Source organism: Grus americana, chromosome 23, assembly GCF_028858705.1.
Source record: "Grus americana isolate bGruAme1 chromosome 23, bGruAme1.mat, whole genome shotgun sequence".
In the NCBI taxonomy this organism is placed as follows: domain Eukaryota; kingdom Metazoa; phylum Chordata; class Aves; order Gruiformes; family Gruidae; genus Grus; species Grus americana.
In genome coordinates this window covers 477,513-491,001 of record NC_072874.1, presented here as the reverse complement: position 1 = coordinate 491,001, position 13,489 = coordinate 477,513, and the positions used below count along the sequence as shown (strand labels likewise).

Below are 13,489 nucleotides of genomic sequence, written 5' to 3'. Positions count from 1 at the left end.
GTTGTTTCCCATCCCCATCCTCCATAGGCAGATGTCTTGTGGGGCAGCTCAGTTCCATCACGAAACACAAGGGGCCAAGTGGCGACTCCTGGAGAGAGCTGGGACCAGGGCAAGGAGCAGGACGAGCAGAGGAACGCGCTGGGAGAGCAAATAATTCCTCTGGGATAAATTTTTTCTCGCTGCTCCAAGCTATGGTTTTGGAGGTGTCACTGGCAGTGCGATGAGGAGCAGCCATAGCTGGAGCTGTTCCCAAAGCAATCTCCATCCTCCTCTTCAGAGCATAATTTTTCCTCGAATAAGTACGAGTTCCCGCAGCAGCCCCGGCGCTGTGCCAGCTGACATCACGGGCCGCCGTGGAGCAGGAGCAAGGGTCCTCGACGTCTCCCCGTGGAAGCGAACAGTCAGTCCCTCTTCCCAGGGTGAGGGCTGAACAACCCCAAACGCAGAAGAAAGCCGCTGGAACAAGAGAGGGATTCACGCCCCTCCACTGTCCCACAGCTTCACGCTCACGAGATTCAGCACTGGGGAGACCCGTAATTATTTACAGCATCTTCAGCAGAGCGTGAGGACACAGCAGCACGGGATTCGGTGATTCATCAGTGACCTTCAGGCACCATGGATCTCCTGTTAAGGGGGGCTAAGTCTACAGAGGCTGGTAGCTGGTCTGCTGTGACTCGTCGTTTCGCCTTTCATTTGCTTTAAAATTGGGATACGATGTTATCATAAAAATGGGATATGAAACCTAGCCCTTCATTACAGTGGAATAATCAAGAGTAGCAGAATAAAAAGTAACAATAGCAAAGTAAATTGTAGTATTTTGCAGTATTTTCAGTCCAGGTTATTTTCTAAAGACACAAATCGTTCTTCTCCTGAGATCATCATCTTCCTCCCAAGAGCCGGCAGTGCTGGGTGGCAGCACTGGTACACACTGGTGGGATTGTGCCTGGTGCCTGCCGCTGTTTCATGGCTCGGTCCTCCGCAGCCTGGCATCTCCTCAGCTGGGAGACCACAGGCTGAGACAGGCATCTCGCCATGGAAGGAGTTCGGAGTGGCTCCGGCTCTGACATCTAAAGTTAAAACACAGCAGAGCTCGAAGAACATGTTTCCCCATAAAACGCCCTTTGGCTGCAAGCAGCCACTGTGGCTACACTGAGAATGGCTTTTATTTGAAACACATTTATTGACATTTGTGTCCCCTCCCAGGGGACACCACGCAGACAGCTACAGTCCTGTGTCCTCCTCGGTCCTTTTCACTCCCAACATGGACCGGTGGGCTGGGGGTACCCTCCTAAAACTGCTCTCGGTACCCTCAACACATGAGTGCAGCTGCTCCTGGTGACTAGTGATGCCCAAGATCCCCCCCCACCCCGTTCACCCTCTCAAGCCCTTCAGCAGTGCCTGGAGCAAAGGTTACATCTTTTAATGTCTTCATCTCGCCATCCTCATCGATGACACAGGAGTGAGACCCATCACTGAGAGGCCTCCCGAGCCGCTCTGCTACCCTGTCTCTGAGTGGTGTCTCAGTCGCTGATGTCTGTCATAAAAGATCATCCATTTTTCCACACATATGGCAAGTTTTCAACCAAACGCTGACCCTGCTTTAGGATTTCTCCTGCATAGCTTTGGGATTTTACCAGCAGAGGGCAGGCCGGGATTGCACCACAAACAGAAAAACAGAGGAGGGAAAGAGAGCGTTTCACCCAGGGCAGGCGATAGCAGAACTGAGATAAGCAACATTTCTCATGCAGGGGAATTTGGGAGAGCAGAACTCGCTCGCTGCTGGAGCACCTGCTGCATAGCAACTCTCCTGCAGCCTGGAAGTGGCCTTGTCCCCTCCAATTTGCAGGCTAAGGCTCGTTCATTGGGACCGACCCTGTTTCTTTCCAGCCTCGCTGCTGTGGGAGCTGGAGCGGTGTTTAACAACCCCAGCCGGACCGCGCTGAACGCAGCCCACGCGTTCCCATAGGCCTCTTTGTTATGTTTTTTTTGCCTGAAGAACAAGGATGAAGAGAGTGCGCGAAGAGTTCAGGGATTTCCCCTACAGGGTAGATCAAAAGTTGCCAGGATGTGTTAGAGAAGACATTTAGGCTAAAGAAAACCCTGGGGGAAAAAATGAAGCCTCAGTCCCAGGCTACCGCTCTAATCACCATATTGCTGTGGGGAGAAAACCCCACGGGCCTGAACTGATGCCCTCCCACCCGTCCGGCTCCTGTTTGATCAGCAGAGATCAGGAAGTGTTGGGGTTTTTTTCACTGTCTGTTTTGTTTTACCACTGTAGCCCGCGGGGCTGGTTTGTATGCCTGCCTCCCACAGAGGGTAATTTGGTTCCTCTCTCTGGCTAAGGCCACACCAGAGCACAGAGCTCCCACCGCCGCCTCCAGCCGGGTCGGGGCAGCCCAGGCACCAGCGGGACGACCCGTCATCAATAGCCCTATTATTGCTCTTGAAGTTTCTCTCCGCTTCCAGACGGATGCTGCGTTACTCCATCACAGCTGCAGTTGCTCCCTTCCAGCAATTCCCAACGCAGCACTTAAGGCAAGGATTTATGGGCGGTTTTGAAAGGCATTTTGGAGCGAGAAGGAGTTATGGGAAAGGAAGTTGAATTCCCACCATTCCCTGGAAAATTCTCCCAGCATCTTTCACGAGCAGGATCATTTACTGGTCTTTTCCTCAGAACAGAAACAAGCTCTCAGCTGCGGCTCTTTGTTTAGTCCAAAGCGCTTCCCGACAGCAAGAAGCAGCAGGGGTTATTCTGGTCCTGCTTGCAAAGGGTCAGGAGACCGAGGCAAGCCCTTGGAGTCTGGCTGCAAGGCTCTGCTGGACCCAATTTGTTCCCTGACATTTTTCTGGACGTTGGTAGCTAAATTAAATGATTTGTTCTCGAGCCATGGATTATTGCCAATCTCAGGGCAAGCATTTACTGACTCCCCAGCTGATTTTGACTCACGTAGTGGTTTGCAAAGTAAAAAGTCATGGAACCAGTTACCAAGAATGGCAGCTATAAAACGACCAGGATGTCACCTTACAAGCTACATCTTACCTGTTTTGAAGCTTTTCAGGAACAAAAGCTCACCTGCCGCAAAACTAGCAGTCATCCAAGCAGGCTGGATTAGCAGAATAGATTCACATCAACATGACATTTCACAACCAGGACAGGGGTTTGAAAGACTTTATTTGACACCTTTGCTGGATGTCACAGCTCGTGAATCTAACAGCTCTGCACAGTGTAAAGTGAGGCCGGGCTACTTGCTGTGAGCTCTAGTGTGCCAACCAGCTGCAGGAACAACCAAGGTCCACGAAGACCTCCTCTGACTTTATTAAAAGGGAATATGTTGTTCCTGGCTGATTCTGGCACTTCAGGACAAAGTGAGGAGAAGTAGCGGAGGCATTTCTGTGCGTTAAGTGCGATGACATTCATCAAAACAACTGGGAGGGACTCACTTCCAAAACAATAGCAGATACATACATCGACATGCAGATACAATCTGTAGGAACGCAACCACCAGCTCATCCACACAGTCTAACCGGCTGCGCCTTCGACCTGAGGCGTGGGGAGAGCCTCTCCCATTCGAGAGAGATATTCTCCCTCTTTTTTAACTTTCTTTGTGCTGACCTTTCCACACTTTTCTCTCTTTTCGTGTCACAGTGCTGTAGAGGTGGGTGAGACTCCTTGGGATGGGTATACAGCTGGATGCAGGCTATTCCGCACGTGTATCCCAGCAAGTCAAGGCACAGATACAGGGAGCAGGGGCTGTTCAGATGAGGGGGACCACTGTGAGACCCTGCCCCAGCCACCATGGGAGTTAGGGACGTGGACAGGAGCAGGGTGGCTCGAGAACTTTAGGTTTCTGTTCTTTTCTGCCCAAAGAAGAGAGGAGAGGAGGACAGCTGGAAGACCAGAGGCATATCTGCTGCATCAGTTATCTAGGGGCATGCAGGCCAAGGCAGAAAAAGCTCTCAGGAATCAGGACAAGTGCAGACCCAGAGCTTGCAAAGGTCTGTGGTGAAACCTCGGTGGGTTTTGGTCCCAGCCCAAGGAGAGGGATGAGCAATGCGAGACCAAAACATGGTGCTGAAGAAAGAAAACAGAGACATTGTGGGAAGAGAGGGTGAGGGATGCAGGGCTGAGAGAGAACGAGGGAGGCACTTCAAATGCAGGCTGGTCGGACCCATTCCACCTCCTTTGCAGTCACGGCTGTTCAGCAGGGGACGGAGGAGAGACGGCTCCAGCGGGGAGACCGGCAGAGGGAAAGGCCTTTTCTTCTCACTTTGGCCGTGAGAGCCTTCCCCTCCATGACAGACGTCCCTTTGAAATCCTCTGTCTCGCCTCTTCACACCTCTGTGCGGAGCAAGGGCTGCAGAAGCCTCCCTCTGCCCAGGCGGCCTGGCCGGCTGCGCCTGCACGGTTTGTGCAGGGACCCGGCACAGGCCCTGCAGACACGATGGTATTTCAGCTCGGCTGTGGGAACGAGTTCTGTTAAGCTGTTGCCTCACTCCACCTTAAGGGCACATAAGTGGGAAAAGCTGGTAATGCAGTGAGGAAAGCGTGGGGATTAGCAGGCAGGCAATTCGCTAAGGGAGCCGGGGGAGCTCTAGCCTGCCTTGCGGGGTGCCAGCAGTGCTGGGGAGGGGGGTGAGCTGTGTCCGTCCCACCACACCAAAATTAGGTGCTGCAGCTGGGGGACGCATCGCAGGGAATCAGCATGAGCAAGTCTCTGCCTGGCAGCTCTGAGTCCCCAAGGAAATAAGACAGTATTTCAAGGCTGGCTGTTTTCCAAAGGAGAGCAACACTGAGCTCTGCAGAGGGGTTTGCTGGAGGAGGAACAGTGTTGGGATCTGCATGTGCCCCCTCCCTTGTAGCTGGAAGGATCTGGAGTGCAGCCGCGTGCAGACAAGTGCATCGAATTGGATGTGATTTACGTCTGCAGGCATCACAAGGGAGAGGACGTGATGGTGAGGCAAGGAAGGCAGTGTGAGGGAGGGAGGGAAGAGTAAAGAGAATTTTCTTTATGGATCCTTGGCTTCTGCAAAGCAGGAAAGATGCCTTTTCAGCTGAGTTTGTTCTTAGGCCTGTGGGCAATGAGTGCTGAAGAATTCCTGTCTCCGAAGGGGAGGGGAGGGTCAGAAAGCCCCGATTTCAGTTGCCCAGGAGCGGCAGATCCTGGATGTCCCAACCCTGATCCCGGGTCCCTGCGCGGTAGCACCCAAGGTGGGAGGCGCCGTGTAAGCCGGTGGAACAGGGACGCCGACGGAGGCTGGCGAGAAAAGGAACGTCGCGATTTGGCTGCTCTTGGACGAACCCTCTCTCAACACACCCGCTGGCGACGGCATCCTGGGCACGGCTGCCACGGCTGCAGATGAGCCCGTCCCTCGGGCCCTCCGGCTGGAAGAGGCCATCCTGCTGGCCAGGAAGCTTCGGCGGGACGGCAGCATGTCGCTGGGGACACGGCGAAGCGGGGCTGGCCTCACAGTGGGGCTTGGGTAAGCCAGAGAAGATGCAGTCAAAACAACCGGAGCGGGAGCAGCCTCCCTCCTGGGAATCTGCACGGGGCCAGCAGCGCTGTGGAGGAAGGACCATGGCCAGGTCTGGATGGGCAGGAGGGAAGTGGCCACAGGCGAAGGCTCCATTTCTGCCACGTAATTATTCAGGTGGGAGAGGAGTCGCAGCCGGATGGGGTCAGCGGTGTTTTGGCCCTCGAGGATGCCCAGGTACCTGACAACTTCAGTGAGACATTCGCGGAAGCCAATACTCCTGTAATCCACGGCCAGAGCTCGAGCATCTAAGAAGCCTGTAGAGAGAGGACATGGGTGTCAGTAAGTCCATGCAGAGCTCAGGAATGTGCTTTGATTTCACTACCCTCTCTAATGCACTGTGTATTTCACTTGAGGCACTTTGCTGCCATGTGATATTACTGAAGCAGATAGCCAAGTGGGTGTCCGAAAGGACTGGACGTTTGTGTGCGTGAGAATAGCATCTGTGGTTATCTCATCGGGATAAAACTGCCAGGGTCATGAAGCCTCTTACTCCAGCATGTGAGATGAGTAAGAGGTTTCATTAACTGTGCTCAGGAAGGAAGAAATTTCTCCTATTGGACTCTATCAGTTATCGCTGCTGGAGACATGACTGTGGGCTGGATGGGCACTGGGTTCCTCTTTGCAAATGGACCATCCCCAGTCTTGCAGAACAGGGGGATACCGTGTCTCCTCGATGCACAGCTTAGCACCATTTTCCTCTGCCTGCGTCCCAATCTTTTTACTTCATTTAAACATATGTCCAGCTGTAGGACATACAAGACAGTGGCAGAACCAAAACCGCTGGGCTGAGAAAGCTCAAAGCCACAAAAATCAGCGAGATAAAATACAACCAATGGTTGATTTTTAGGCTTCCGCTCCCTACTTGCAGCTTCATGAGACGATAAGCAATAAAGCAGAGAATGCCACTGCACAGTGAAGCACTGGACCACTTTGCTTGACAGGGTCTCTCGTGACAATACAGCCCTTTGTTGCAGTGCAGTCAAACTGAATATCTAAACAAATGTTCCAGACCAAGTTACAGCTCTGAACCAAAGCCTGGATGCCAGCAATGTCCCCAGCAAGCCAAAAATGGGTGGTAAGCAAGCCAGAGGCTTCTGTACTGGAGCTGTGATCTCCATCCTGTTAACTGGAACAGGACAGAGGGTCTGTACTGAGGTCTCAGTACAAATAAGACCTTTGTTGAATTTTGCACAGGGCTCCCTCTCTCTTCTTATAACAACCAAGAGACACACACGGAAAAAAAAAAAAAAAAAAGAACAGAAAAGGAAAAAAGCCTTGTTTATTTGCAGAGTCCCCATGCAGAATTCAGCCTCTGCAAGAAATGTATCCCAGGGAGGAGGTAAAGAGTTTAATATCATTTTTCTGGAAGCAGGCTCCATTTCTGAGCAGGACTAAACGCATGTCTGGCTTTTAGCAGGGTGTGTGACAACAGCAGTGGTGCCGTCCTGTGGGTCTTTGGGACTCGCTATCCCGCATACCCTAGTCTTCCAAATGTACGCATGGGATGCTGACCCATATGTTAGACATAAGAAAAACAAGAGGGCAGGAAACATCCATCTGCAATTCCTCAAAAAATATTTCCCTTGAGAAGCAGGCAGGGCAGCCTTCATTTTGGTGCTGGCTGGTGTCAGCAAGGCACACCAAGATATTGCTGCTGAGGCTGATGAGAAATTTTCCTTCCAAGTTTTCACCTTTGCCTCACCCATATGCTTATAAGAGCAGTTCTTACCTGTTCCTCCAGTGGCGTGAAGCATTTTCAAGTGATCTACTGTCATTTGTAGAATTTCTGCCTTCTCCAGCTTGGAAGACCCCTGTGTGTTGGGAGCGAAAAAAAAAAAAAAAAGAGCAATTCATCATTTTATGGTCTAGGGTTTTGTGCCTCTCAGGAGCTGGGTTTTTCCCCGTGACCTCCTCCCCGAAACCTTCCTGAAGCTCAGGAGTGCTCAGATTGGAGCAGGGCATCCATCCATTCCATTGGCTCTGGTTTTCACATCAAGCGAATAGAAAATGGAGCTCCTTCCCAAGATTCCCCTGACGCAAATTGAAAATCCCCATTTCTGTGCATCTTCATATCTACAAAATACTTTCTGGATTGAATTTATTCTCCCTGGGGCTCCTGAATATTTGTTAATATTGTTTTACCACCCAGTTTCACCACCTACTTACTCCCTGAAGTGATGATGATAAGAAAGACACAGCAATGCTCCAGACTTTCTCATTCTGAGGGCCCTACCCTTACACTGCTGAAACGCAGCCCGCACCGGAGGATGGGTGGAAATCATGGACACACACACACCTGCTTCTCGAAGGCGGTGGGCACCAGGCGCCGCAGTTCGGAGAGGCTGCTGTTGATACGGTCACGGCGCCGCTTCTCAATGATCTGCGGGAGATTTCCAAGCGGAGAGAAGAAACCAGAGTCATTTATGGCCACTGCTCACGGGTTTAAAGCCCTCATTAACAGCTATGGCAGGTTGAGAGAGGTGCTTTGAACAGGGCCGTAGAAGTAAATGTTTTGGGTGCAAAAGCTGAGCAAAGAAACATTAACGGACTGGTGCAATAAGCACAGGTGAAATCGCTCTCCTCCACCCCTATCCCCACCCCTTTGTGCCAGATTTGAGGCCAAACCTCTGCAAAAAATCTCCAACTGGCTGTGGGGGGAGTTCTGCAGGAAGGAGATGGAGCAGGGAATGGCGTAAAGTCGATTTTTCTTTGTGTCCACACAGTAAGGACGTGCCAACAGCACCCCACTGCACGGGGAGCCCTGGTACACGGCTGCGACCAGCCTCACCCCCCGGGGAGACACAGCACAACCACCCTGGTCAACACAAATGAGGCTCACCCCTCTCCGCTTCTTCCTGGCTTGTATCTGAGATGTCGTAGTGGGAGACACAGACCTGGAAACATGGCTGGAAAGGAAAAAGAGGGAATCGTTTCTTGTGCTAGCTGGAATGAAACCTCTGTTGCACATATGCTTTACACACGTTTGCCATCTGCAGTTTCCCTCCCCTGAATAATGTCTTCTGTGGTTCCCATCTCATTTTTACCCACAACACAGAGCTCAGGAATTGGGGACAGGGAGCCAAGCAGAGACTCAAATCCCACTCTCTCCCCTCCAAGAGTCTCCCACCAGCCTGGGACAGATTTCTGCACCAAACTGCCCATCCACTACCAGGCACACATCTCCTTCGATCTCAGCCCGTGCTGGCATCGCCATGGGGCTGGAAAAGCAGCGATTCGAGCTCTGGAGTTGTGGCCCTTTTTTTCCTCCATGTGCGAACCTCCCGACTCTCGTGTCTGAGCCTGCCCTGTCTGCAGGGCTTTGCATCTCAGAGCTGCGATAGCACGAACACGTATCTGAGCTCCCACCCAGGGCGGCAGCAAAGGGCTGGTCGCTTCTCAGGGTGAGGCTAACGGCAGCGTTGATGTGGTTTCTGAGGGCTTCCTGGAAAGTCGCTTCACAAACCACAGTTTTTGGGGTGGGCCATGATATTCTGAATGCATGGATGCCCCTGAACCAGACAGAGAGGGGCCAGGACCTGGAAAGGGGAAACACTCAGCAGGAGGTGACGGAGCAGGGACCTTGTCTGCTGGCCGACAGCCCTGGGGACCAGCTCTGGCTCAAGGGACACGGAGGGGGACAGGCTAAAGAGAAGGCTCCCACAAACCATCCTGTGCCTGGTGGGCACGGGTGAGGCTAAAAACACCAAAGGTCAGCACTAGACATGCATGGGGAGGCAAAGTTCAATCCTTAGGTCCCCACGGGGGTGAAGTCTCCGTAAGGATGGATAACCAGATGTGGGGAAACTCCTTGGAGGAAAACCCCTCTGCTCGGGGGGAGGCCGGCTGGGCCACCTTCCACCTCCCCTGAGGAGGGTTTCTGCCTCTGGAAAGCGGGACTGGCTCGGGGCTCTGTCTGTGCCTTACGAAACTCGGTGCAGGGATGTTAACACACAGGCGAGACGGCAGTCTGCAACCCCAGCCAGCACAGAGCTCTGGAGGGACCCGGAGACCGCGTAAGGCATACAAATCTGGAAAGGGGCATTTGGGTTCACCCTGTCAAATCAAAATATTTTTCAGTTTGACGAAGCACTTTAATAGCAGTCTATTAAGGATGTTTCTGCAGAGACAGTGCTGTCTGCACAGCAAGCCAAAAACTAGCCCAAACTCAGCCCATTAAAAAGGCATTTTGTTAGGCCCAAGCAAGGTGCTTTCAGAAGTGGTTTTACACAATCAGACAAAATAACACATTCTTCTACTGACTGCTCCACTCATCTTCATACAGGTACCCTATTTGAATGTCTGCTGGGTGGGCTTTCTCTGGGCATAGGTGCTGGCTGGCTTCACAAGTACGAACATGCGCTGCCAGTATACATAAATGCACGTATGATGTGAAAACGGGCTCTGCGCGGACGCTGGGGTGTTTTACGTGCAGGGGGTAGGTACTGAATTCGCCTGGCAGTGCAGGAACGCGGAGTACGTACTCAAGGAGTCTGTAGCAGTGAATTTTGAAACTCTCTTTGCAGAGCTGTCCGAACGCGTTGCTCTCTGTGAGCTACGGTTCCAGATGTGGATATAAAGACCTAGTTTACTGCAAAATGTATTTTAAAAATGTTTGACAGATTCGAACCACATAAAAGATACCATAACTATATTCTCTGATGATTAAAATTTCTGTATTTCTCGATTTTATAATTTACAGCATAACTTTGGCTGTTTACTCAAAACAAAAAGAAAAAAAACAGCCCCAAACCAAGCAATATCTTGCACTTCTGCAGTGACCCCAGAGTCTAAACTTGCTGCACGCACTGAACCAAGCCTCACACCCGGAGTGACTCATCCCTGCTCTACAGGGGAACTGGTTTGCCCAAACCACGAGACCGATGGATAATGGGCTGGGAACCCTGGCCAGACCGCCCGACTGCCTCCCTCTGCCCTAGTCTATCCTCGCTCCCCACCTGGAAGTGTTTCATTTTGCCCGATCCACCAGCATCCCATGCGGGACTGCATTACTCAGGGTGTAAACTTGTCAGGGCAGGAACAGTTCTTTTGGCCATGTGTTTGTGTGACATGAACAACAACACAAATGTATACAAATACCACCAGATCTCAGTGCTACCCAGTTCTATGACTAGCTTGAGAAGACAAACATATTAGCAGCACCAGAGAGAGATCAGAAATTCATCGTTACTCTTCACTGAAATAAAATATTACAACAATTCCTCTATTTCATCCATCGGGGTACTATAGGCTCAGTGCGCTGCACTGAGGTAAAGAGGTGGGATATATTTTGTCCGCAGCAGGAAGGTGCATTAAATATTGATGCAATTGGAAACTGCATAAGGGGGCAGTGAATTTGTGCAGGACATTACGTGTCAGATATGCCTGATTCTACCGAACCTGAGCTCGGCACCAGGCAGGGCAACTTCTCCACTCAGAATACCAAGCAGCAAAAGGAAATGAATTCATCTGGGGCCTTGCTGAACATAGAGGGAGAGGGACACTTGGCTACTGGGGGGAAAAAAAGAAAGTTCAAAAGCTGCTGATTTCTGGATGAGAACAAATAACAGAGCCCTTACTTCATCCCCAGCACTGTCTGTGTGTTCGGAGCCCAAGCACGCCCGCGAACGGCTGACACAGCATGGGAACCCGGGCTGCAGGCGGCAGCTGGGGATGCCCTTTGCCAGCAGAGCTGCAGCCCAGGGGAACGTGGTACAAAGCCGGAGGACATTGCTGGGGATTCACGCAGAGGTCCTGTCCTCACTAGTTCACCAAGCAGCAAAGCCCCGGAGCCGAAACTGCAGCTGAGCAGTGATGGGATGGAGCCTGTGAACTGCGAGACTCAGCGCAGCTTAAAACGGGGCACCCTTCGCCGGCCAGACTGCACGGGCTCCCTCGGTAATAAAGATCAAAGCCCCAGCTGGTGCATTACAAATGCCTCAGCAGAGCAGAAGCGTTTCTCATGCAAAAACCTCCTCGCTTCTCCCACATTCCCTGGGAGACCTTGGATCGCTGGGACTTGCAGCGGCACCCAGGCAGCAGACGGGTGCCTTTACTGGAGGGGGGGGCACTGCCCCATCTCGGGGAGCAACCGGACTCCCGCTAACGAAGATCAGAGCTGCCCTTTTCCCCACCGGGCAGAAGGCGGTAATTGCTCTGGCTTTAATGAGGTATTTTCTTGAATGCGATCAGCTCGTAACACAGCTTTAATCCCTGTAATACGACTTGGGTTTCCTTGCGGGGTCAGTCCTAACGCCAGCATCAGCCCACACTTGCACGCTGGAGCGATCCAGCTTGCCCCCGGCCCGGCCCAGGACCGGCCGAGCCCGAAGGGGTTAAACCGGGGTGCCAGGCGACTCCCGGTGAGTCCGCGGCGGAGCCGGGACCCGGCAGCTCTCCCGTGCCATGCCCCGGCAAAGCGCCGACCCGAGAACCTCGCAGGGAGCTGCTGCGAGCGCCGTGCCCGGTGCCGGGGACCCCGCTCCCGCCTGGGCTCCCCGCAGGATGCCGAGCTGCCCCGCAGCAGGGACCCCAAAACCCAAAACTTCGTCCCATCGCCCTGGCCGCCGTGGGAAGGACCCGTCCCCCGTGGAGGGAGCTGCCGCGGGCAGCGTGTCCTCACCTGTACTCCTCCTCCCGGCCCACGTCGATGGTGCCGTCCGACTCCGTGTCGGACGAGCTCTCCTCGCACAGCCGCTTCATCCTCGGCGGCGCCGGGCGGCCGCTCCCCGCGGGGCGCTGGGGGAGAGGCGGGTGGGCTCGACGCTGCTACCCCACGCGTGTCCCCGGAGGTCACCGCAGTTCTTCCCCGCCGTCCTCGGGGAAGTGCCGTCCCTCCCCGGGCTGCGCGGAGGAGCTGGCCCCAGTGCGTGCCTGCCTCGCACGGCTCCTCCCCTGCCCGCACTCTGCCTTTCACACCCCCGGCTTCTCCCTCGCTCTCCTCCCAGCACGTCCCCAACCTCCCTGGTTAATGGGTTAATGAGACATCTCCCGGGAGTGACGGATTACGCGGCCGCGCCGGCGCTCCCAGGTTCCCAGGCCCCCCCCCCGCCCCCGCCGCCTCCTCCTCCCGCTCGCTGGTCGAAATCCCAAGTCTTCCTGTAAAAGGAACAGTCTGTGTGAACCGTCTCATGTCCCCCGCTTCAGCCCACGGCCCCCCTTCTCCCCACGGCCCCCCTTCCACCCGCTGCACATTGGCCTCAGCCCCAGTTTAAAGGGACCAGTGACCTCACTGGCAACAGAAAACCGTGGGAAAGAGATGGGACTGATAAAGCCTTGAGTTGTTTCAGGGAAAAATCAACATCCAGCCCCACACGCACACACATGTCTGCCCGGCTCTGCGCGGCGCAGGCACTTTTGGAGACTTATGATTCAGATGGAAACCAGCTTATTTGAAGCGCGGTGCTGTTTGAGGACGCCGCTCAAAGGGCCCTCGCCTGGGATTAATCAGCGGCCACAGCCGAGGGCCGGGATGGCAGAGGTGGCACCATGCTTGGAGGCATCAGGATGGGTCCGGCACCCTGGTACCATGCTGCGGTGGTCCCGCCAGGAGCTCAGCCTCCTGCAACGCTCCCACAGCCTTGGAGCATCTTCGAGTGCCAGCTCATGGCACTGCCAGGGCATTTGAGACCTACCCTGTAAAACAAACGGACCAAAGCCCAACTTTAGATTTTATGACACTAGGATGAATTGCTGTTTTCTTGTCTCATTCCATAATGCTGGAAACTTTGACCCGCAGCCCAGCATCTAGGGAGCATCTTGCTTTCCCTGAGCTTGTGGGAAGGAGGTAGGAGTCTGTTTTTCAGAGCCCTGCGCTGCTAAAATCCCCTAAGGCAGCAAAAACGTGTGCGTGTGGGAGAGAGAAAGAGGAGGAGGGAGAGCGCTGAAGTGGAGGTTCACAGTACAAAAATAATGCCTTTTATTTTGGAAAAAAAAAATATATATATCAGCCCTGAGA

The 13,489-nt window shown here is 53.4% G+C and overlaps 1 protein-coding gene across 1 annotated transcript; it reads right to left on the bottom strand.

The window, feature by feature from the left end:
- Positions 1 to 3,152: 3,152 nt before the first annotated feature.
- On the bottom strand, positions 3,153 to 12,535 carry HEYL (hes related family bHLH transcription factor with YRPW motif like). Its single transcript, XM_054802724.1, has 5 exons — positions 12,155 to 12,535; positions 8,375 to 8,441; positions 7,832 to 7,915; positions 7,265 to 7,346; positions 3,153 to 5,789 (listed from the first exon to the last, which is right to left on the bottom strand). The coding sequence occupies exons 1-5, from the start codon at positions 12,232 to 12,234 to the stop codon at positions 5,122 to 5,124; spliced, it is 981 nt and encodes a 326-aa protein (XP_054658699.1). The 5' UTR covers positions 12,235 to 12,535; the 3' UTR covers positions 3,153 to 5,121.
- Between the last annotated feature and the right edge of the window lie 954 nt (positions 12,536 to 13,489).

Excerpts from the sequence above, each read along its gene's own strand:
- HEYL (XM_054802724.1), bottom strand. The coding sequence starts at position 12,234 with ATGAAGCGGCTGTGCGAGGAGAGCTCGTCCGACACGGAGTCGGACGGC. Across the intron at positions 7,916-8,374 it reads CCAGGAAGAAGCGGAGAGGG|ATCATTGAGAAGCGGCGCCG; the intron begins GTGAGCCTCATT and ends AATCTCCCGCAG. Across the intron at positions 5,790-7,264 it reads TCACGCCACTGGAGGAACAG|GCTTCTTAGATGCTCGAGCT; the intron begins GTAAGAACTGCT and ends CTCTCTCTACAG.